This window comes from Carassius auratus, chromosome 17 (genome assembly GCF_003368295.1).
Source record: "Carassius auratus strain Wakin chromosome 17, ASM336829v1, whole genome shotgun sequence".
Taxonomy (NCBI): domain Eukaryota; kingdom Metazoa; phylum Chordata; class Actinopteri; order Cypriniformes; family Cyprinidae; genus Carassius; species Carassius auratus.
Genome location: NC_039259.1, coordinates 6528596 through 6551072, shown reverse-complemented (window position 1 = coordinate 6551072; position 22477 = coordinate 6528596). Strand labels below are relative to the sequence as shown.

The 22477-nt window shown below is 38.5% G+C and overlaps 1 protein-coding gene across 4 annotated transcripts in view; it reads left to right on the top strand.

Annotated features, from left to right (window-relative positions):
• The window catches only part of kif26ab (kinesin family member 26Ab), a 90435-nt gene extending 71346 nt beyond the window's left edge, over nt 1-19089 (top strand). For 2 of the 4 annotated variants that reach the window (XM_026285425.1, XM_026285426.1), the window contains exons 5-15: nt 1-144; nt 2898-3107; nt 5604-5697; nt 6656-6918; nt 9114-9297; nt 10696-10855; nt 11122-11284; nt 11636-14945; nt 15378-15568; nt 16551-16701; nt 16807-19089. The exon at nt 1-144 is cut by the window's left edge and continues 40 nt beyond it. In XM_026285425.1, coding sequence (XP_026141210.1) covers nt 1-144; nt 2898-3107; nt 5604-5697; nt 6656-6918; nt 9114-9297; nt 10696-10855; nt 11122-11284; nt 11636-14945; nt 15378-15568; nt 16551-16701; nt 16807-16985 — 5049 coding nt within the window. In that variant the 3' untranslated portion in view covers nt 16986-19089. The remainder of the gene's footprint in view (nt 145-2897; nt 3108-5603; nt 5698-6655; nt 6919-9113; nt 9298-10695; nt 10856-11121; nt 11285-11635; nt 14946-15377; nt 15569-16550; nt 16702-16806) is intronic. The other 2 variants (XM_026285427.1, XM_026285428.1) reach the window with 1 other exon arrangement.
• The last annotated feature ends 3388 nt before the right edge of the window (nt 19090-22477 follow it).

Here is a 22477-nt window from a genome sequence, read left to right as displayed (position 1 = left end):
CAGCAGCCGCCACTGGTATACCCCCAGGAACCCTCCATCTACCCCACTAACTTTAGTGCTGTCCTTCAGTTTTCACCTCCACCTGCTCCACCATGTCTGCTCAGGGCGGGGTCAAAGGCCAAGGAGAACCCTGGCATGGGCAAGGTCAGGCACCCACTGCACCACAACAGTGTACTGTGACAAACACTTTCTTATTTTAACTTAACCATCAAGGCTGTTGATTTGGAATTATCACCATTAGTTTTTTGCAATACTTCGTATCCATTATTCAGTCGAACCCAAATCGAAAGTGACGGTTATTTTGCTGATTATGAACAGACTGTGTATTTGGGATCTCGGATTGGGATCGGGGCCAAGAGTAGCAAGTTGTTCAGCATCTACACACCACCCCTCCTCATTGTCCAGAGGGTTTATCTTTAGCACTGTATTACACTATATATATAGTGATGGAGAGGATTTGTTTCAGATTAGATGCCACCTGCTCTGAGAGATGATTGTAGAACATCATGCCAGAAGCTGAAGCCCGCTGAAATGATTGATAAGTACCCACTGAGAATGGACTCATTACATCCCAGCCTCACTAATGAGCTTCCTCTTCCTACAACTGCAAACACGCATCTGATGCTGACTGAATGGGCACCAGTTGTTGGCAGCTTTTGGGAAAACTATAAAAAGCAATGGGCATTAGAATAATGGCCCAGCCGTCTGTAACTATTTTGTTTGCACAATGACCAAATTGTCCAGAAGGACGCAAGACATGTGCTGTAATTCCAGCGGCTGTCACGCTCCAAAAAAATGACAAAAACAACATCAAAGGGGATCTTATGACTCTTGCACTCTATTCTGAGTCTTCAGAAACCATGCGTTAGATTTATATGAGGAACAAGCTGAAAATAGCTCCAGGGGAGTTCTGAAATACCATTCACATGTCATTACGGATGTCAATTTGGTGCCATTGGTTCTCATGTGTTTCATTACCAGTTGTGACATGCAAGTTTGAATTGATGCAAATGTGACTGAGTGAATGATGAGGGAGTGTTTTTGAAAAATTGTATTTATTTATTTTTGTGAAAAATGACTAAGGCCCCAAAGTTGTGCAAAATGTTTGCATTAATACACTGCAAAGACTATAGCCAACTGGCATATACATGCTGCACCTGCGTTAGAGAAGAAAGCTCTCCACACCAGCAGGTGGCAGTAGTCTGTATTCTATCACTGGATCTATCACTGTAAATATACAAACCATATAAAAACAAACCTTTGCTTTATAAATTTTACACCAATCTTGCTCATCAAAGACAAAAAACTAGTCTGACTTAAAATGAATGCTTATACTTACTTAGACTTTATATTTTTCTCTGTTCCCCATACAAAGCTGTTGTAGATGCCTCAAAACTTACAGAGCACAAGTTGTCAGTAGATTTTGACACATCAAGATAATTACTGTCCAGATTGCCTCAGAAACTTGTGGGATATAATTTCTAGACCCGAATTTAGGTGGTGTAAAGCCAGCAGCCACACTAGGGGGATCAAAGTCTCCTTATGTATCAAATTGCCAACAAATGTAAAACTCAATGGTTCAACCCAAACCCACATTTCTGTGGTGTCTGGTCCCATTCGGGGGGCCAGTCATATATGGAAGCCTATTTCCAATGTCATGGCCGGCGTAATTCGTTCACCACGTGCACATGTCCATCAGTGTAATCGGCCCCTGTGGAGCGGTGAGGGGGAGTTCACGCCAGGCCGCCGCAGTGGCGCAGGCATGCCGCTTGGCCCCGGGTGCCGTGGAATAGGATCAGCAGTGCAGACATTGTTTCGTAGCACTGGAGCACGAATGTTGTAATTATATCTCTGCTACAAATCACCCGTGGAATACTGTGGCTTTGTGCAGCTCTGAATGCTGTATTAAGGGCATGAGGTTCTCTTACAGTATGTTTCTTTTGCATTACTGTATTTGCTGCAAATGGTCTTAGCGGTGCACTGTGACACAACCATGACCATGTGTGGTATCACAGGCAGTCTATTTGTTAATGGCTGGTTTTGTTAGTTTACTCTGTGTGTGGTCAACAGTGATGTCTTTTTCCTTGACAGAACGTTCCCTTCCTATTTCAGCTGTTTGACTCGTAACATCAGTTATTGTTGAAACAGTAACAGCTACTCCAGTCATAAGGCAATTTTTATTATTATTATTATTTTTAAATATACAGGGTTAATCATTAAACAACTTTCTTTCTTTCTTTCTTTCTTTCTTTCTTTCTTTCTTTCTTTCTTTCTTTCTTTCTTTCTTTCTTTCTTTCTTATAGAATATTGAATGGGGGAAAAAACTATAAAAAGTGAATATCTTAAAAATAAATCTTTTGAATTTTAGTATTATTTTAGTCCTTTAGGTCACACTTTATTTTAGGGTCCAATTCTCACTATTAACTAACCATTAACTATGACCTTTGCCTCAATTAACTCGTTATTTGCTGCTTATTAATAGTTTATAAGGTAGTTGTTAAGTTTAGGGTATTGGGTAGGATTATGGATGTCATGCATTATAGGTACTTTATAAGCACTAATAAACAGCCAATATGTTAATAATACACATGCTAATAAGCAACTAGTTATTAGTGTGAACTGCACCCTATACTAAAGTGTTACCTTACTTTATTATACGTTTTTGAAAAAAAAAGTGTATTAATATTTTTAATACTTTTCCTTAAATCAAAGGCATGTGGTGAAAAACATCAAATGTATAAATATTTTGACCTTTTTATAACAAGGTTATTGAGAGTTTAGGTTGTAAATTTTTTTTACTCCATGTTTACACCAAGTGACATTTTACATTACAATTACATGTACTGTATACATTTGAATTATCTGGTTCAATAGCATTTTTTATGTTGTTGTTCCAGGTTAAAGTGATGATGCGGATCTGTCCATCACTGGGGATTGTGGATTCATCCGAGTCCCTGTCCTTCCTGAAGGTGGACACTCGAAAGAAACAATTGACCCTCTATGATCCCTCACTCAACACACAGCCCACCTCAGTGCATAGACGAGCAGTGCTGCCCGCCCCAAAGATGTTTGCCTTTGACGCTGTTTTTTCCCAAGATGCCTCTCAAGTAAGAACCGCTGTGAAGATGTTATCATTTTGTTGGCATTTGCTTTTGAGGTTTGAAGTGAAAATATTTTGTTAGTGTCAAAAAGATATTTGAGAAGCACACGCACACATTCTTTGCAGGGCAAGGGGCTTAATGTAAAAAGGCCTGTTTTGGGACACCACCATTCTTCGTGAGCCCAACAGCTGTTTCTTTAAGTTTAGAAAATAGTTTGAATTCCATGCTAGCATATTTAGCAGCTCATTCACAGTTCATTATCTGTCCTCCAAAGCTGCAGCGCCATCCATCTTAAGATAAGTGGGTAACAAATGGACAAAAATAGGGAAGAGGAACTTTAGGAGACTGAGAAACTTGAAGATGATTAAGTGTGAACAATTCAGATATGCCACTTCAAGACTAATAAGGTTGTCACTTGAAGTACTCATGTAAGTTTCTTCTTCAAAATATGATACCTAAGATACCATAGGTCTTATATGAATAATTTTGGCCAAATTTGAAAATCCCAAAGTATCTATCCTAATTCATAACCAATTAAATATACTTCATTTGACATTATGTCAGTAGAACACGTCAATAAAACGTTTCAGCCTAGTCCAAGTTATGACTGATACAATGTCTCTGTACTCGAGTTGCAAGTATCTTTTAATTCCCCTCACACAACCCTTCTGAATATTAACCATGGTTTTAATACAAATAAAACCAAAGAACCATGGTTAAACCATGATAAACACAAATAAACCATGGTCAATACGTAAAAAAAAAACATGGTTACTACACTTTTACTACAGTAAAACAATGTTTAATTTTTGTAAAGGGAAATGTTTGTCAACAAAGACATCTTTGTTGTTATTGGAAATAAATTAAACTCTTTTTGTCTCTTGAATTTAGTGTACGTGGGAAAGCAAATTATGCATTGTGTGTAAGGTATGCTCTGTGACAAGTATAGAAAAAAAAAATTGTGGTTCAAAATTGAAAAGATATGTTGATTGTCAGTACTTCGGTATTTCATTCTGTACCAAAAATAAAAAAAAACATTGATAAAAATAGTTCAATATAATTAAACAATTGCGATTTTATACAATAGCCTATTTGTGTTAGCTATATGTTTAATGAAGTATCATGTTGTTAGCTTAGCTTAACATGCTAACAACAAACACTGCTATAGAAACTATTAAGAGTTGCTGCCTATAATGTTCCAAATCATTTACTTTTGAGGCTGCATTTTCAGCTGCATGCAGCTCCATATGTGGACAGAGGACAGCAAAGCCATTTACTTTGCTTAAGAACCGAACTGTAATAGAATTTTCAGTTGAAGAACTCACATGCACAAGAAAAGATCTATGGAGCTTATCGATTAGGAGTTCCTTTACTCATGGCCAGCAGAAGGCTTTTAGGTCTCAGTACTCAGTGCCATTGAAGTGATGTAACTGTAAATCCTCCAAATCTACTGTGTGTGTGGTTTAGTGGGACTGCAGGGACATATTTCTTAGCAAAGCACTGAGCTGTTGTTCTGTTTTTGCAAGAATGTGTGTGTGTTATGATGTATGGGAGAAAATTGCTGCAGTTCCAAATTGTCTTCAGGGACTGGGGCTAGTTGAACAGATTGTAGCATTATGGCCGCACAGTGCAGCCGGTGTAAAACCCCCATGTCTGATGAATCTGTGATGAGGATCTGCCTTGTTGGTGCTTTATGTGGTTTTCTTTTGCTAGTGAATAAATCAATGATCACCAGATCAAAGAAAAGATTAGGTACTGTCTACTCATTTCACAGCTCAACTGAATGTTACGAAACCATCAGAACATTTCTTATTAAGACTCTGGTGTGCACATTTATTTAGACTTTAAAATAAAAATTTTCCTCAGTACGTAATATTCCCCTTTAAAAAAGTAAAAATACTTAATTTACATACTGTATTGGGAACTGCAACATAGCAGATTTTATAACGATCTTCGATGTCTACATGCGTTTTGCTTTTATAGCTTATATGTTTATATATAAATACAGTATTTTACGGACTATAAGTCACACCTGAGTATAAGTCGCATCAGTCCAAAAATACGTCATGATGAGGAAAAAAACATATATAAGTCGCACTGGACTATAAGTCGCATTTATTTAGAACCAAGAACCGAGAGAAAACATTACCGTCTACAGCCGAGAGAGGGCGCTCTATGCTGCTCAGTGCTCCTGTAGTCTACACTGAAGACATAGAGCGCCCTCTCGCGGCTGTAGACGGTAATGTTTTCTCATGGTTCATTTGTCTTAGTTCATTTCTCTTGGTTCATGTTAAATTCATTTTGATAAATAAGTCGCACCTGACTATAAGTCGCAGGACCAGCCAAACTATGAAAAAAAGTGTGACTTATAGTCCGGAAAATACGGTATGTATAAGTATTTTGTATCCCATTGACTTTATTAATATAGCAGACTTGCTATGATGCTTGTGTTAACCTATTATAATACCAGACAAGTTATGAGTATTTTACTGTTTTCCGCAGGCTGAAGTTTGCTCAGGGACAGTGGCTGAAGTTATTCAATCAGTGGTTAATGGAGCCGATGGGTGTATTTTCTGCTTTGGTCATGTCAAAGTTGGTAAGTTATTCTTAATACTTTGCAGTAAACTGAATATGACAGCCACTGATCTTGTTCCACAGTTTGCAGTGACACTTTAATGTTTAATATCAAAACCGAAGGTCAAAAAAAGTGCTTTTGTCTTTCAGAATGGGCATGAGTGGAGAATTGAATCGTGTGTGTGTTTGTGTGTTTGTGTGCGTCTGTATGAGAGACCAGAGGCTAGAGAGTGTAATTAAAAGCTGAATAATTGACCCCCACAGTAGACTGCTTCAGAGTTCTGCACTATTGCCAATTAAGCTAGTTAGATGTTGTGATGGTTTCCTGCATCATTTACTACATGCGGTCTAAGCGTTTAAGCATTATTTATGAATCTTTTAAAGCCAGACTTTCCATACGGAACAGTATTCATCACTAGTTTTTTATTTGTATAATGGATGTTCTAAACTACGGCATTTATTTAACGTCGCTAATGTGACATATAAAACTGAAAATTTAAAGGTAAATAAAGCAGGGATTTTCCTGTATCATTCTCCCATTGCCAGTTCTGTTTTACAATGTCCCCCTGCCAAAGCATCTATAAAGGTATGGTGAAAACTGAAAAAAAATCAGAAAATAAAAAAATAAATAATCGGAATTCAGACTTAAGGTCCGAAATTAATGTCTGAAATTTGTGCACGTTAAAAAATAAATATGCCCTCATGTTGTGTTAATCATGTTTACACAGTTTTGATAGGAAATGAGTGTGAATACAAAGACTTTGAGTGTGCAAGGACCTTGAGTCAGCAGTTTAAAACTGTCATCAGATGCTATTCAAGTACTAATAATGTGTTATGATTGGTGATTTATTATCCAAGGGGGATATCTCATCAAATCAGTGATAGAAATGTCAGTGCTTAAAACACTTGCTCATTGAGTGCTCATCATCTTCATCACCTTGCCAGAATCAACAGCTTTCTATCTGTCTGTCTCTCACCAGGCAAGACATACACCATGATTGGCATGGACAGCTCCATGCAAAGCCTTGGCATTGCGCCATGTGCCATCTCCTGGCTGTTCAAGCTCATCAACGAGCGCAAGGAGAAGACTGGCACCCGCTTCTCTGTACGGGTGTCAGCCGTGGAAATCTACGGCAAGGACGAGAGTCTGCAGGACCTGCTTTCTGATGTGCCTACAGGAAGTCTGCAGGACGGCCAGTCGCCTGGTGTTTACCTACGTGAGGACCCCATCTGCGGCACACAGGTCAGAAACACCACATCTAGTGGACAAAATTAGCTTCTTTCTCCTGATAAAGCCCTCCCAGTCTTGTTTGTCATGTAGTTACCAAGTGTGCCGCACGTGTCCTGAAAGTTTTAAACAAAATATTTGTTTCACTTCCTTGGAGTATAGGTCAGAAACCTCGCCCTTTCTCCATGTAAACGAGTGGGACATGAGCCAACCAAAAAGAATAGTAAAAAATACGTTTGGATTCAGTTAGTAATTTGACGTTTGATAAAAATGGGGAGACATGTTACGAAGGCGCACTGTCCATCTAATTTTACAGTTCATGGTCGTAACATACACTTTAAAAAGTGAAAATTAACAGTTATTGCTAAGCTAAGGCTTTTCAGTGATTGATGTTACATTGTAGTTTTTTCAAGTAGGTTTTATATTGCAAAATGTAGTTTGTAGAATCTCTTAGTTTAGACTGGTAATTATTATACATCCTTGGTGAATAAATTATTATTAAATTATTAATTCCTGTCAATTAATCAATCGAGATATATATATATATATAAACACAAAATATATTCAATATTCTAATGTGGGGTCGTATTAAGTAAGGATACAATAAATTATGTTTTATTAACAAGATTCAGGAGGAGCGCGTCAGATACTTAGCCTAATCAACACAGGTGGACTATAATCAAGTATTCAGTCGCATAGTATAAATATCGCTGACTTACCTCTATCCACTGACGGTTTTTCAGCATCCCTCCTCCACCCCATCTCCTCACTTTGAGTTGACTTTATAAATAGACGGGGAAGAGGGGGTACTCTAGGTTCGGGCCATTCCCGAGCTCAGAGCCCTTCCTCGGACAGCACGCCAAATATGCATACCATACCTCAGCTAATTATATGTAAGCGTAAACTCGTGAAGTTAATATTTAATATATTTCTATTGTAAGACAGTAGAGAGTCAGTCAGTCAAGGGGGAATGGGATCAAAACTCACTATCTAGAAATGCCCAGTGCACGTCTCTGTTGATCATTGTATCATATTTGTTCTATCAGTTAAGTAGTTTTATTAGATTTTAGCTACCCCTCACTTAACAGTAGAACTTATTCCAGATTAATTTTAGCTGAGCTTAATCACTGAATCTCAAATGAATGGCCTGATGTTGTGGTGTTTTTTTTTACTCAGTGCACCATCAGGATCCATCTGGGTGAGCTGCTGTGCTGTTTCACCCTCCCCCTTACCTTCTAATGGAAGGGGGTAAATATCAGAAGGGGGTAGGTAGAGTTTGGGGGTAGGTAGAGGGTAGCGCTGCCAGGTGTTGGCATCAGATGTTGTTTTTTGGGGGGTCCATATGAAGCAGCACATCAAAGACTGCCTAGAGGCCTGTGAAGTTCAAATCTGGGGAGTGGGTTTGAACAGCATTCTCTCCTCACTTTAGTTTTAGAGAGGCTCGTTGGCCACAGGCAGTTAGCGATCACTGCAGCCACTATCGTTCTAAAGGAATATGCTTTTGATGGCTGGTAAAAAAAAGAAAAAAACTGATTGTGTCAGTAAGCATATCAGCAATATCATGGAAAAACATGCAGGAAACTAAGATCCATTCCATTCAGCCTAATTGCTTGTTTCCTTGAAGAAGACCATAAATACTGTATGACCAGTGCGGATGTTTCATTCCCTTTGTTCCATCAGGCTTTTTGCGGGACAAGAGATGCTGCCCTCTTGCCCTCTTTATCCACCACTCACTTTCATCATTAATCCCCCTCCCTCTATGGACGTATTTGTTTCTCTGATTGCCCCAGAGACTCCATTTAATTGTCTAGAACTGTGTAAAGAGGCTCAGTTATCTTGATCTCCTTCACTGTCAACTAAGCCATATGACAATACGGTATGAAAAAAAGTACAGTTTAGAGTTGACACTTGAAGATTTTATTTCTAGCAGGTCTGACCTTTAAAAAAATTACAGTTGTTGGTTTATGTAGTCATAATGAAATCATGTTAAATAATATTTTTGACTTGAATAACGTCTGTTTGTTTATACTGTAATATTTAATTTAAAATGACATGATAATTACATTTAATTAAACTGAATTGAGAGTATTTTACAGAAAAATCCACAAGACTATCAGAATTCCCAAAAATACAATTTTGTCATCACATATAACTTAAAAACATATATAACCATATATACCTTGAACCTAATGATCCTCTCCTTGTTGTAGCTCCAGAACCAGAGCGAATTAAGGGCTCCCACTGCCGAGAAGGCCGCTCTGTTTCTTGATGCCGCCATCGCAGCACGTAGCACCAACCGGCCAGACGCAGATGAGGAAGACCGACGCAACTCCCACATGCTGTTCACCTTACACATCTACCAGTACCGCATGGAGAAGAGCGGCAAGGGTGGAAGTAAGTCTTGTGTTTGCACTGTGTGAAATGATACTGCCACGTTGTTGAAGGCTCTGTGTGTGCTAAATCGATTATACTCCGTCTAGTCTAATTCCTTCTCCTCCTCCTCATTTTCCCAGTGAAAGGGAAAATACATCTCAAGCTTATTAATGTAATAGCTGTAATATTACAGGCCAAATCAGAGAGCTACCAAAATCCCTTCAATTTGCCTCCCGCTCCATCATTGTAGGAGGGAAATCAATCATGTCTGCTTTGACCACTTCATTAAACTGTAATGGGAATTTTAACAGATAGTAATAATTCATGAGCAGCTAACAGCTCTAATCATAGTATAGAGGTACCTGTCACAGTGCCATCATGCTGCAAATATGCATAGGTAAATACAGTGTTGGTCACCATCCCATAAGAGTGAAATTGCCATGGAAGCTTCTTTAAATGGCTTCATCAAGCCTGCTGATTTTAGACCACTTTTACAAAAAGAAAGAAAAACAACAACGAATGGCAGACATTTTTGCTATCCATTGCTATTCAGATATGAATTGTCCTTGCTAGACATAGGTGAGATTATAATCTTTTCATGTCAGTACAGCATCCAGATTAACACACGATTAACCTTTAGTTTCTGTCAATGGCCTGTTATATTCACAGGGCAGAGATGAGTAGATCAGAGTTTTACTTTGTCTATATATTTAGAGCATAGTATGAACATAATTGTTTATCTAGGCCAGCTTGTTCTGTCTTTGAATCATAACGGGCTGGGTAACTTATTCATGAATAAATCACACACGGTCTTGTAAGCCGCAGGTCTCCTCTGGGGATGTTTATTAATATATCTGTTATTTGCCACTCCTAACTTCTGCTCCGACATTACCTCAGTGTGGGAGTGTCGTCAGCATGGTATAACTGCACTGGCAGCGTCTCAAACTTTCAGTGATATCGGTAATGAGTAGGGTTGACACTGCATTTGTATCTTCCATTACAAGGATGGTTAAGCTGGAATTATCCTCGCAGAATGAGATATTGCCCTCTCAAGTAATCATCTGTGCTGTGCTCATTTATTGTGTTCGGTCAAGTTTGCTTTGTCTACAACCATAATACTTTGGAATTAAACTTCCTAATGTAAGTAGTTTTATTTGCAATGAGCTTTGTGAATGAACTAATGGTCCTTTACTCTTCTATTTGTTTTTGCTTATTGGCTTTTATCTCTCTAAATATTCACAAATGCTATTGTTTTTCCTTGATTTTGCTATAATTAACATATACAATGAATGTTAATGAAGGTTAATTGCTAGATCACATCAGAGCTGATATATTTATATTTTAGGATAGTACGTTTGCACTGGTTGTAGTGTCGGACACCAGGAATCACCTCTCATTTTCTCCCCCCCCCCACACCAGTGTCTGGTGGTAGGAGCAGATTGCATCTGATTGACTTGGGAAGCTGTGAGAAGGTGCTTTGTAAGAGCAGGGATGCAGGAGGAGGTCTGTGTCTGTCTCTGACCGCGTTAGGAAATGTGATACTGGCTTTGGCCAATGGAGCTAAACATGTCCCATACAGGTAAGATTATGTACATTTTTGTTACAAAATAATAAGAAATCAATATAGGTCATGTTCTTCCAAATGTGTAGATGTGGTTCTAGCATCTTTTTATATAAAGATTTCTAATTAAATAATATTACTTGCATAAATATAATTACATGATGATTCCGAAAATAGAGAGCAGTTAACGGCCAGGCTTCCTCAGTACTTGAGTAAAAAGCTGACTTTCTGATGACAATTTATCAACCTGTGTTTATGCTGACAATGAAAATGTATTTTTCCAGGGATAGCAAGCTCACCATGTTACTGCGAGATTCCTTGGGGAACATCAACTGTAGGACAACCATGATTGCCCACATCTCTGACTCCCCTGCCAATTATGCAGAATCTCTTACCACCATTCAGCTGGCCTCCCGAATCCATCGTATGAGGAAAAAGAAATCAAAGGTACATTTTTAACTGAGTAGAATTTAGGAATTCTTGTAATAATTGTATATTGTATTTGGAGGATCAGTGCTGATTTTAATCTGGTAAAAATCCAGTTTTAGACTACATAAAATCAAAACTGTCTATGAATAACCACATATAAATATGCTTAGTGCATGTTAACATCAACGATTATAATGAGATTGTAGTTTAGGATCATAAGTTTTATGATACAAAATAGTAAACTTTAAAAAATAAAATAAATAAAAGTCACTTGATGTTTTGTCCTTGTGTTCATATTTTTGTGACATGGTTATACATATTTCAAACTAGCTCCAGAGTTTTATTTAATGATACTTTGTCTTGGTCAAGTATGCATCCAGTTCCTCTGGAGGAGAGAGTTCCTGTGATGAAGGAAGGATCCGTCGACCACCACATCTGCGGCCCTTCCATCCTCGCACTGTGGCCCTTGACCCAGATCTACCATCATTCCTGAGTGATCCTGACTACTCTTCAAGTAGTGAGCAATCATGTGACACTGTAATTTATGTTGGCCCTGGTGGTGCGGCCATCTCTGATCGAGAGCTCAGTGACAATGAAGGACCCCCAGCCTTTGTTCCAATCATCCCCTCTCTTAACCGCAAGCAACGAGGGAAAGAAGGGCCAGTTGACCATGATCACTTCAAATGTAACACCTTTGCTGAGCTTCAGGAGCGATTAGAATGTATCGATGGTAGTGAGGAACCTACAGACTTTGTTGGAGAATCTGGAGGAAATTCTGCAAGCCCTAAAATGGACCGTGATGCAACCAAGTTGAAAGAAGGTTCTGGCAGCATTTCAGTTTCTCCCAAGACTCCTACCAAAGGGCTCTTATCAGCACAGGACAGCATATCCAAAAAGTCGATTTCTGTAGCCAGTAAACTGCCTGGCAGTCCAAAACACAAATCCAAATTAGAACATTCCAAGTTGCAAAGTGCCACATCGGACAAAGATCTCAGAGACGTCTCTGAGAGTAGGACAAGTGCAGATGGTGAAAAGGTGCAAATGTCAGATAATGGAATGCTCCTATGCACTCCAGGAAAACAAAGTAAACCAACAGTATCCCAAAACTCAGAGCCTGTGGTTAGGGAAAAGGTTTTTTTCAGTAAAAAGTTACCCAAGCCTGCTCCCCCACCACCACAACAGAAAGACTATGTCAGGGTTAGTAGTGAAAGTGAAGAAAAGTCTGCCACAAGGATACCACCAATTGGGATGAGTCATCAAAAAAGAGGTGATTCAAATGAGAACCCACCAGTAAAATTCCATCCCAGGACTTCAGTGGAATTGAGGTCCAATCTAAGGGAAAGGTGCATGGAGAAGGACATATTAAGGACAACTGTAACCCTTAAACAGCCAGTGGAGCTAAATGGTGAGGATGAGCTTGTATTCACTCTTGTGGAAGAGTTATCAATTGGAAACATTGTGGACAATGGAAGGCCCTCCAGTATTGTGAGTTTCAATAGTGATTGCTCACTACAGGCCCTTGCCTCTGGATCACGACCAGTAAGCATCATTAGCAGTATCAATGATGAATTTGATGCTTATACATGTAATGTTGGTACCTCAGAGGCAAACATTAAAATGGTGGCACCCTTACAGGAGAAAGCATGTTCTTCACTTGGCAGCCATGGTTCTTCTATTACTTCATGGCTTAGTGAAGTAAGTGTCTGTACTCTGGAGAGTGAAGGTGCCCAAACAGTAGATGTCTTTCTCCCTCAAGGTACTCATACCAGCCCAGACAGCAGCTTCTATCTTGATTCTCTTAGGATGTTCCAGAGCAGCCCTCAAAAGGAACCTAAAAACTCTTTGAATGATAGTGGCTGTAGCTTCTCAGATTTGGACAGTGACAGTGCTATATCAGGAAAAATCACTCTTAACAAGTGCCCATCCTCTCCAGAGGCCCCACAACAGTCTGCCAAAAGTTTACCAAAACTGGCAAAGGCAAATACCATTAATTTATCAGATCCCAAGTCTTTTCAAGGTTCTCAAGTTGTCCAGTGTAGTCTTTCCAGGAAGTTAAAACCTACCTCATCCACAGCCCAGAGTAGCAGTATCAGTGGAAGCAGCTACAGTAGCAACTGGAGACGTGAGCCACCAAGCCAAGACTGCATACCAGATCCATGGCAGCAAGTAGATAGCTCATTGGAGTCTTCTATAACCTTTAATTCAGGTTCATCCAGACTGGTTAAAAATGGAATGAGTGGAATTCCTGCAAGAAAAGCAGGCACAAGCAGCAACAGTGTACCTCGATTGCCCAGAACACTAGGGTCAAACCCATCCCAAAGAGTAGTGGATGGATGTGAAAAATCCAACAACAATAGGAAGATGGAGTCCCCAAGCAAAATGCCACAGCTCAGACGAGGTGCAACAACACTCGGGACAGTTCCAGTCATACATTCATCCATTGAAGTCAAGCTTGCTCAGGATATTGGTTCCTCTGGAGGAAGTTTAAAGTTCTCCTCTTTAGGAAAAAGTGGAAAGGCAAGCAAGCAAGAGGAAAGTATGTCTAAACCTGGTAATGTATCACCACCTCCTCCTCCAGTTCGCAAATCTAGTTTGGATCAAAAGAATCGAATCCTGTTTCCACCAAGTGCCTTAAAGTCTGTGTATGAGGCAGGAAAGTCTTTAGCACCAAGGGCTACATGTTTAGAGGATGATATTGATCTTAGCTCTAGAGGAAATTCAAATAGTTTAAGAACATCTAACTTAAAGTCAGAGCATAGTTTGATAAAAGCAACCTCAAGTCTCAAAGCTAGAGGAGCTAGAGGTGATACAGGACAGCTTTATGGGAGCCAGATATCTCTAGACAGATGTGATAGTTTGTCATCTTTGGGGTCGAAACCTGCTCTTAGTCGAGAAAACAGTGGTGCTAGTCTCAACAGCAAATCAAGCAAGTCTGTCGGTAGGTTTGGTTCACCTGTTGCCAACTCTTCCCCAATTGCTACCTCTCCATCTTCTTTTATAAACCCAGTAACCACTGTAAAAAGTGGGATTGTCAAAGGCAGCCTTAATGCAAGACAAATACCTATTAATGCAAATAAAGCTCGCACATTATCTGCAAGCAACTCCAAATCTCTGAGCTCATCCACTAAGTCTCTTGTGGCACCTGCAACAAGGAATGCCAACCTTCCACCTTCAGGAAAGACTGCATTACCTCGAGCAACAGTAGGAGCCAATGGCAAATCCACAAGAGGAACAATAATGGGTACCAAGCAAGCAATGCGGGCAGCAAACAGTCGCGTTAGTGAGTTGGCCATGGCCAGTCCTTCTGGGAAACATGCAAAGGGCTCAGGTGATTCTGACAGTGGCAACGACAGTGGAGTGAACCTTAATGATGACAAGCATACCCCAATACCCATTCTCCCATCCCCATATAGTAAGATCACAGCCCCAAGAAGACCTCAACGCTATAGCAGTGGGCATGGAAGTGATAACAGTAGTGTTTTAAGTGGAGAGTTGCCTCCTGCCATGGGACGAACTGCACTCTTCTACCACAGTGGAGGGAGCAGTGGATATGAGAGCATGATTCGTGATAGTGAAGCTACTGGTAGTGCTTCTTCAGCCCATGACTCCATGAGTGAGAGTGGGATGTCCTCCTCTGGTCGCACAAGAATCTCCAAAGCACCCAAGAAGAGGTCAAATTGTGAGTAGCATCTCTTGTTGTCTATGAAGGCCTGAAGTTTTTGAGAGTCATATTCCTTTCATAGATTTTTTTTTTAAAAATGGCCCTCAAGCATGAACCAAGCTAACACTGAAGCCCACATAAAATGACTATGAAACAGGTGAAATTGTATTAGTATTATTGTATAAATAATATTTGCCCACTGAAAACAGCACAGGTAATGCTTATACCGAGTATCTGCACATCACATGCAATTAAGTCAGGAGGTTGTGATATGAATCTCCATCTAGGCTACATCCTCATACACATAAACATAACTAGCACAGCTTAGAATTTTCCTATTCCTCAATATATTTTTTACTTGCTTGCTATTTCTTTACCCATCCATGTATTGTTTCTGTGCCTTAATTACTTTTCTATCTAACATATTTCCTTCATCTATTCGTGGAGCAGGCCTCCAGAGGAGGCGTCTCATCCCAGCTCCCTTACCGGACACCTCCTCCCTGGGGAAGTCTGGGACCACGGGTCAGTGGGTGGACCTTCCCCCAATGTCCGGACCACTAAAAGAGCCGTTTGAGATCAAAGTGTATGAAATTGATGATGTGGAGAGGCTTCAGCGGCGAAGACAAGAAAAGACAGATGAGGTTAGAATGGGTTGTCTGGGTGTTTTTTTGGAAACTAAGATCCGGTTCAGTGCATTCATATTTAACCTTAGTCCATTTTCATGGGGATGTAAAACCTATCATATATGCTTGCTTATGCATCATACAATGGAAAGTTGCAATATGTCATGAATAATACATAGATGAAAAACTATCTGTAACTTTGTTTGCACAGTGCACAGTATTGAGATAATGTACAGTGTAGGGCATTAACCTGCCAGTAATAGGGAGTGAGATAAACATTTTTTTTTTTTTTTTTTAGAGAAAAATGATTACATTTGAAATACTAGAGTGATACAATTAACTATCTGGAATCAAATGGTTTGGGCAGGAGAAAGAAACCATAGCAGTAAGAAAGAAATGGTGTAAAACTGTTGAACTAAAATGATGTAGTTAAAAGAATGTTATCTTTTCTCTCATTTAATCAGCAGGGTGATGTTCTCGTATGAATCCAAGAAGACAATCCTCAGTTTGTCTGTCATTGTTTTCTAAGAACAATTGGTGCATTGCATTGGACAAGATTAACCTCAAAGCATGTGTATTCTATAGCATTATGCTATAGCATTATAGCATAGACAGGAGTATTTATCCAGGCATAGGGGTATTATAGTATTATTGACTTCTTAGTATAGACATTCTTTTCCTCTTTATTTCAACAATTCAGGATGTTAAGAAGGTATGTTGATTAACTGGCATGGATGTAGCTTGATTGTATAAATGAACCAGACTGTAACACAAGGAAGCTTTTATTCTTCCTTACCTGGAATCAATGCCTGGAAAATGTCATAGTGTTATTATAGTCCTGTAACACATTCTTCCTTTGTGCAGAAAATGTCACAGTCAGTAAGGAATTTTAGGGACAAGCATTGTACCACATTTTTCTTCTAGTCAATCCAGATAAGTCCAAAATTAGTTATTTTATGAAACTGTCACTTTAACCATTATGCCAATCTTCTGTCCACAGGGCCTGATGTATTTTAACACTAACTTAAAAGTTCTTGAGAAACGGCAGCAGCAAATCAGAGATCTCAGAGCCAAGCATGAGACTCTGAAAGAAGAGCTGGAGGACACAAAGTCTAGATTAATGATGGATCCCAGCAAGTGGATTGGAGAGTGTAAGTATTAAATATTTAGTGCTTTGTAGTGCTTCTTGTTGAAGTTCATGCTAAATGCTTTCAATCCCTTACTTTGTTATAACTCTGTTCTGTTTTGTTTTGCAGTTGAGGTGGATGAGGATTTGGATCAGGAGTCGCAAGAGTACTTGGAGGCATTGGAGCAGGCTACGGCTGAACTGGAATATTGCGTAAACCTATGCAAGTCCCGCGTCATGATGGTGACCTGTTTCGACATCCGAGTAGCATCTGAAGTGCAAGAAGGACCGCGGGAAGTGGAGGTTTAAGAACAGAATGTGGTGATATTATGGACAGTGACAAAGAAATGGAGGAAGACAGGACACTGGATGTCTGAAAGGAAAGATAACGAAATGTAGAAGTCGGTCCGGCGATTCCGAGGAAACACAAATGGATCAAAGAATGATTTTTCTAATAGGATGGCACACTGAATTCTGCATGACGTAGGAACTTATCTTCTGGAGAAGAGAGAACTGTTCTGGTTATATGCAGTGCCTCATAGCAAACATGGAATAGACTTCCTCAAATGGATAGCCAACCAGCTTTGATGTGTTTGACGCATTTCCTTACACAAGGAAAGAAAATAATCATTCTCACTTACCGAAGAGTTATTCAGCCACACCACAAAGTGCCTTTTTCATATGACGGTTTTGTACATTTGTTGTCAATCATTATTTTTTCTACTGGTGCTAGTGCTATGACCAGCATACCCAAGCCGAACCATATTGTTTTCTGTTTTATTGCATTGTATAGTGTATTTATATGATCATACAGTGTGTGAAATATCATTTTGGGTGCGAAAGGAGAGCAATAAGATGACTTTCCGTGCTTTGCCTTTGCCTCCTGAACTATCACCTCTGTCAGCATATTGATATTAAACCTTTTGAGCCTTATGTTGTATTTGCAGTTTTCTGTCTGAGTGTTTTTTCTACTTTTCAAATCATGTCTTTTTAAGGAACATGGTATCACAGCAATGGACAGTCATACGTGATGCAAGCCAGTTTTAATAAACGTGTTTGGTTTGGTTGCCTTGACTCTTCCAGTCAGATTAAAGATGGATACATATCCGACTTAAACATGTTTATTTCCCAGAAAACCATACAGGCGATTTGAACTGGTACTACGTTAGTCATGTTGAATGTACGCTAAAACATTTGAATTAATAACACAAAAAACAAATCTCCAAGAATGTAAAATCTCAAACATTGCTATTTGTACTTCTCGCATAAATTCATGCAAGTCAGTGTCATTGTTATGCTTGTGATGGATGCGTGTTGCTAGGGTGGCGTTATCTATTAAAATGCAGATTGGCCTCTTGTTCTTGTTTACTTTGAATAGACACTTTGGCAAAGGGCATTCATCAGTGTAACCTGACATGTCTAGCTCAGCCTTTCTCTGTGGACACAGAGTGCGTTGCATTTAAAGAGCTGTGGGTGTGATTAAAGAGGGGTGAGGTGACATTTGTGCGGTACAGCAAGGACTCTTTTCCATACCCATTCTGACAATAGCATCTTAAAGGTAACCATAAAAAACATCTTATGAGATTTTAAACACTGTGGCTTGCTCAATGGCATATTTAATACTATAAATACACTTTTTTTTGTAGATAAAGGGGGAACATTGATTATAATATTAAAATCTTGACAGTCCATATACCACTAACTATTATTACGGTCCAGTCCATGACAGTCTCCACTGTGGATGTCAATCCAAGCCTTAGTACTATGCATCCATGCAATCATGGTCTTAAACAAACAACCTCAGAAAATGACCGTCTCATAGGCTAGCCTTTACAGGACATACTGTATAAACAGTTTTTCAGCACTCAATGTGCTGTTTAATAACTGCTGTAAAAGACCACCTGCTTTTCTCTAATGGCGTCATGGAATTTACTGGTGAAAGTCATTCAGTGTTTTAACATGTAGCTGCCAGAATTACTTTCCTGTTTCTTGTCTGTCAAAAGGCTGTGAATGAGCTTTAGATCTCATTCGACACTGAGGTTAAGGATCTCAAAACCATTTTTACTTGGATTTATTTACCTTTATAAACATACTCTCAGGCCCTGTTTCAAGATGCTGCATGAGATTTATATTTTTTTCTAAACTTTTTTTCTTCTGAGCTGTATTCTTTTTTCATTGAATCTTGTAATGATTATGCTGGCATTCACTATACTTTAAGTACATGGAATTAACTGACACCAAACGGAAACTTTTTTTGAACGAAAGCTGACCGTGTATGTTGCGTCATGTTTCATATCAAATCATATTTTCTAACCTTTTTGATTTTGTAAAGAATTTTCTGACCCTCTGTATAAATGTATTATATGGCAGCTTGGGATAACACTGTTTTCTTGTGAATAAAAATGTCCTTCTTTTATGTCTTGGTCTGTCCAATTTTTCCTACAGATATTTCATGAATATTTATTTCATTATTCACATTTGTGTGTTCATAAAAAAGGGGGTTTGGTAACAGGCTAATTTGTGTTTTCTGAAGAAAATTCCAAGAAACTCTTCAGAATAGGCACATTCTAGGGTGTTGTGTGTCAGCATTAGCATTAATATTTATAAAATCTGCAAACATCAGTAAAATTAATATGAAAATTATATTTGTATATGATATATTAATTTGCAATACTATTGCATGTACATAAATATATGATTGCAGTCTTTTTAGTGAGGTCCATTGCTTTGCTATCAGGTTTGTATTTTCATCACTGATTGGACAATATTCTGGGACACATAGCACCTTCTAAAACAACCAGTGCAGATTTTGGTTTCTGAATATATTTAGTAAAATTGTCATGTAAGCAAAGCATCCACTTTTTCTTTTGTAAATAAAGAACACTTGTGTTATTGAAAATGCCTTTCAAATATGTCAAGGACAAACATATGGCTAAAAACGTGATCATAAACTAGTTCAGTTTCTAATATACTGTATGTGCCAGAACTGTAGTTCCATTTTTATCTATCGTGCCTTATGAAATCGTAAATATTTTGTCTGTAGAGTATTAATAAACACAAAGTTGAAATTTCATCCAGTACCAAGCTGCTATTTAAACACAGTGGAATTCTAGTTTATAAATCAATCATTCTAGTTAAGTTTATCCATCTTGGTAAACACAGCAAGTACTATATAAAGAATGAAGAATATGTCAGCAATCCACAGGTGTTGGAGAGAAATATAGAAGGCGATGAGCTGTGTCGGCAAACCAGCACAGCGCAGATTCACAAAAAAAACACATGCACATGCATTCAACACGGTCCTGTCACCTCGTCATCCTGTTGCGTTGCCACCTGCTCTGATTTTCACACACGAGCAGTCTATTTGATTGGGCGTACACACAAACGCACACACAATTGAGCACACATGCACAGACACACATTTACCTGTCCATTGGGATGATTACTGATAAATGCACAGCTCACGTCTTGCAATTTATCAACCTAACAATCTAAGATAACACTTTGGCTTTCTTCTACAAATAGGTTGTGTATGGTTCAGGTATTTTTCAGTACACACAGCACATCCAAAATACACGAGGCCATTATTTTAAATAAAACGCAGGTCTTTAACCAAGCCGCACAGCATGCTAATGCTAGCTAGTTATGTTGTACATATGTTGACATCTCCCTGGCCCTATAATTCCCCTAGCCTTTCCGTCTTCATTTCACTGAAAGCCGCAGTAATGATTTGGCTATTGTGTTGCAGCAGCTGGTCACTGTATCGCTAATCAAATCTGTAGCCTTAAGCCTAGCTGGCCCTGAGTGCTTTTTGACAGTAGGAAAGAGTGCCAAATCCCTCCAATGACAATGATTAAAATGTACACACAATCTATTCTGGGATAATATTTCCTATTTTTGTGTCATTTATTACTGGTTTAATCACCATAACTGGGAGTGACAATAGGACTACATACTGTACATAGGTTCTGGGCATTTTACCAAAGGATTGCTTATGTGTTTAATATTATGTTTCTATATATTATTTTTCATTTCTTCACCCTGAAATCTTTCCAAACCTGAATACTTACTTATAGAAATCATATACTTCAATACTTAAAGTTATCATATGGTTTTAGATTTGGAATATGGTGTACATGTCATATGGACTTGTTTTTAAAGGTGTGTTTTTAAGAGCCTCTGAAACCTTCCACCTCCCCGAGTTTCACCTATCTAGATCCTATCCTGTCTGACAGATTTATGTTTGTGTATTTATGCAGTGGCAACACATCTGATATGCTCACTGCAGTCTATCTATGTATCTATTGACAGTAGCATGTCTATACTTGATTTGCTGCAGCAGCAGTGTGTAACAGATGTAGTCTGCGAAGATCAAACACATTAATATTGTCATATTCATTTACATGCTAAAACTGGTCTGAGAGTTTTCATTAATCTATTTGAAATCTGTGAACTTATTAATGTAGCATATAATACAGAATAATATCTATACAAATGTGATCATAGAGTTTGTAGTAATGTGATTATGAAAAAAAAGATATTCTAGATAGTAAAACTTAAATTACATTCATATTCATGCATTAGTATGTTGGTGGAAATGTAGGGATCTGATGCAAGTTTAAAAGGGACAGCCACATGATATATACTGTTTATGCTGAAAAACTTCACCTACAAACCTCTACAGCACACACACACACACACACACACACACACCCACACCCACCCGCACACACACACACACACACACACACACACACACACACACACACACACACACACACACACACACATATATATATATATATATATATATATATATATATATATATATATATATATATATATATATATATATATATATATATATATAATTTTTGGTAGGGTACTAGATGACAGCACCCTGAAGATAGCAGAAATCACATTTGTCACATTCATGCCACATTCATATTTCCTGTTGAGTTTATAGTTATTCATGCTCATGCATTATTAACTTATGAAGCCAACTTCTCTGGTTTGTGTGTGTGTATATGTTAGCATTTCAAACCCTCAAACCCTTCCAGCTCTCTCGAAGAGATCTCAGCTTTTAGAAAGGGCCACAGCTCCTGCACTCTTCCTATCAGAAGTGGTCCTGTTACCACGGAGACATTCCGGAGCTGCTGTAGGGAGATGTGCTACACTGCTGAGTGTGTGGTTTCAAAGGGCCATTTTGAGCCTGGTGCTGAATTGAGAACCTCTGGATGCTCCTGCAGGTGATAGAACATGACGGCAATGTGATGAGGGAGTTCAGGAGAAACCACAGCAGTCCAGAAGCATTCCAGGATATATTCATGTGAGTTTGAAGCCTGGAATAAATCAGGAATATAATGACTACTAAATATTTCTCAAAAACAAAAATTTCTTGATAAATATTACCAGAATATATATCTTGCTCTTTCATAAAACTCCAGAAAGATTGCTTTAAAGGTTGCTGAAACCCTCCACATCCCCCAGCTCCACCTGTCTAGATTTGCTATTTTACTGCTAACTTATATATATATATATATATATATATATATATATATATATATATATATATATATATATATATATATATATATATATATATATATATATATATATATTACCCCATACTTTTTTATTAGATAATCATTTACTTACCTTTCAGAAAGCATAGATCCTTGTCTCTTGTAACTAAATGCAATTATTTGAACGTTATTACAGAGGAGAATATTATAATTCAATAATTACATAAGTATGGGTTGGTTTCTAACACAAAGCTTTTGCATAACTTTAGAAGACTT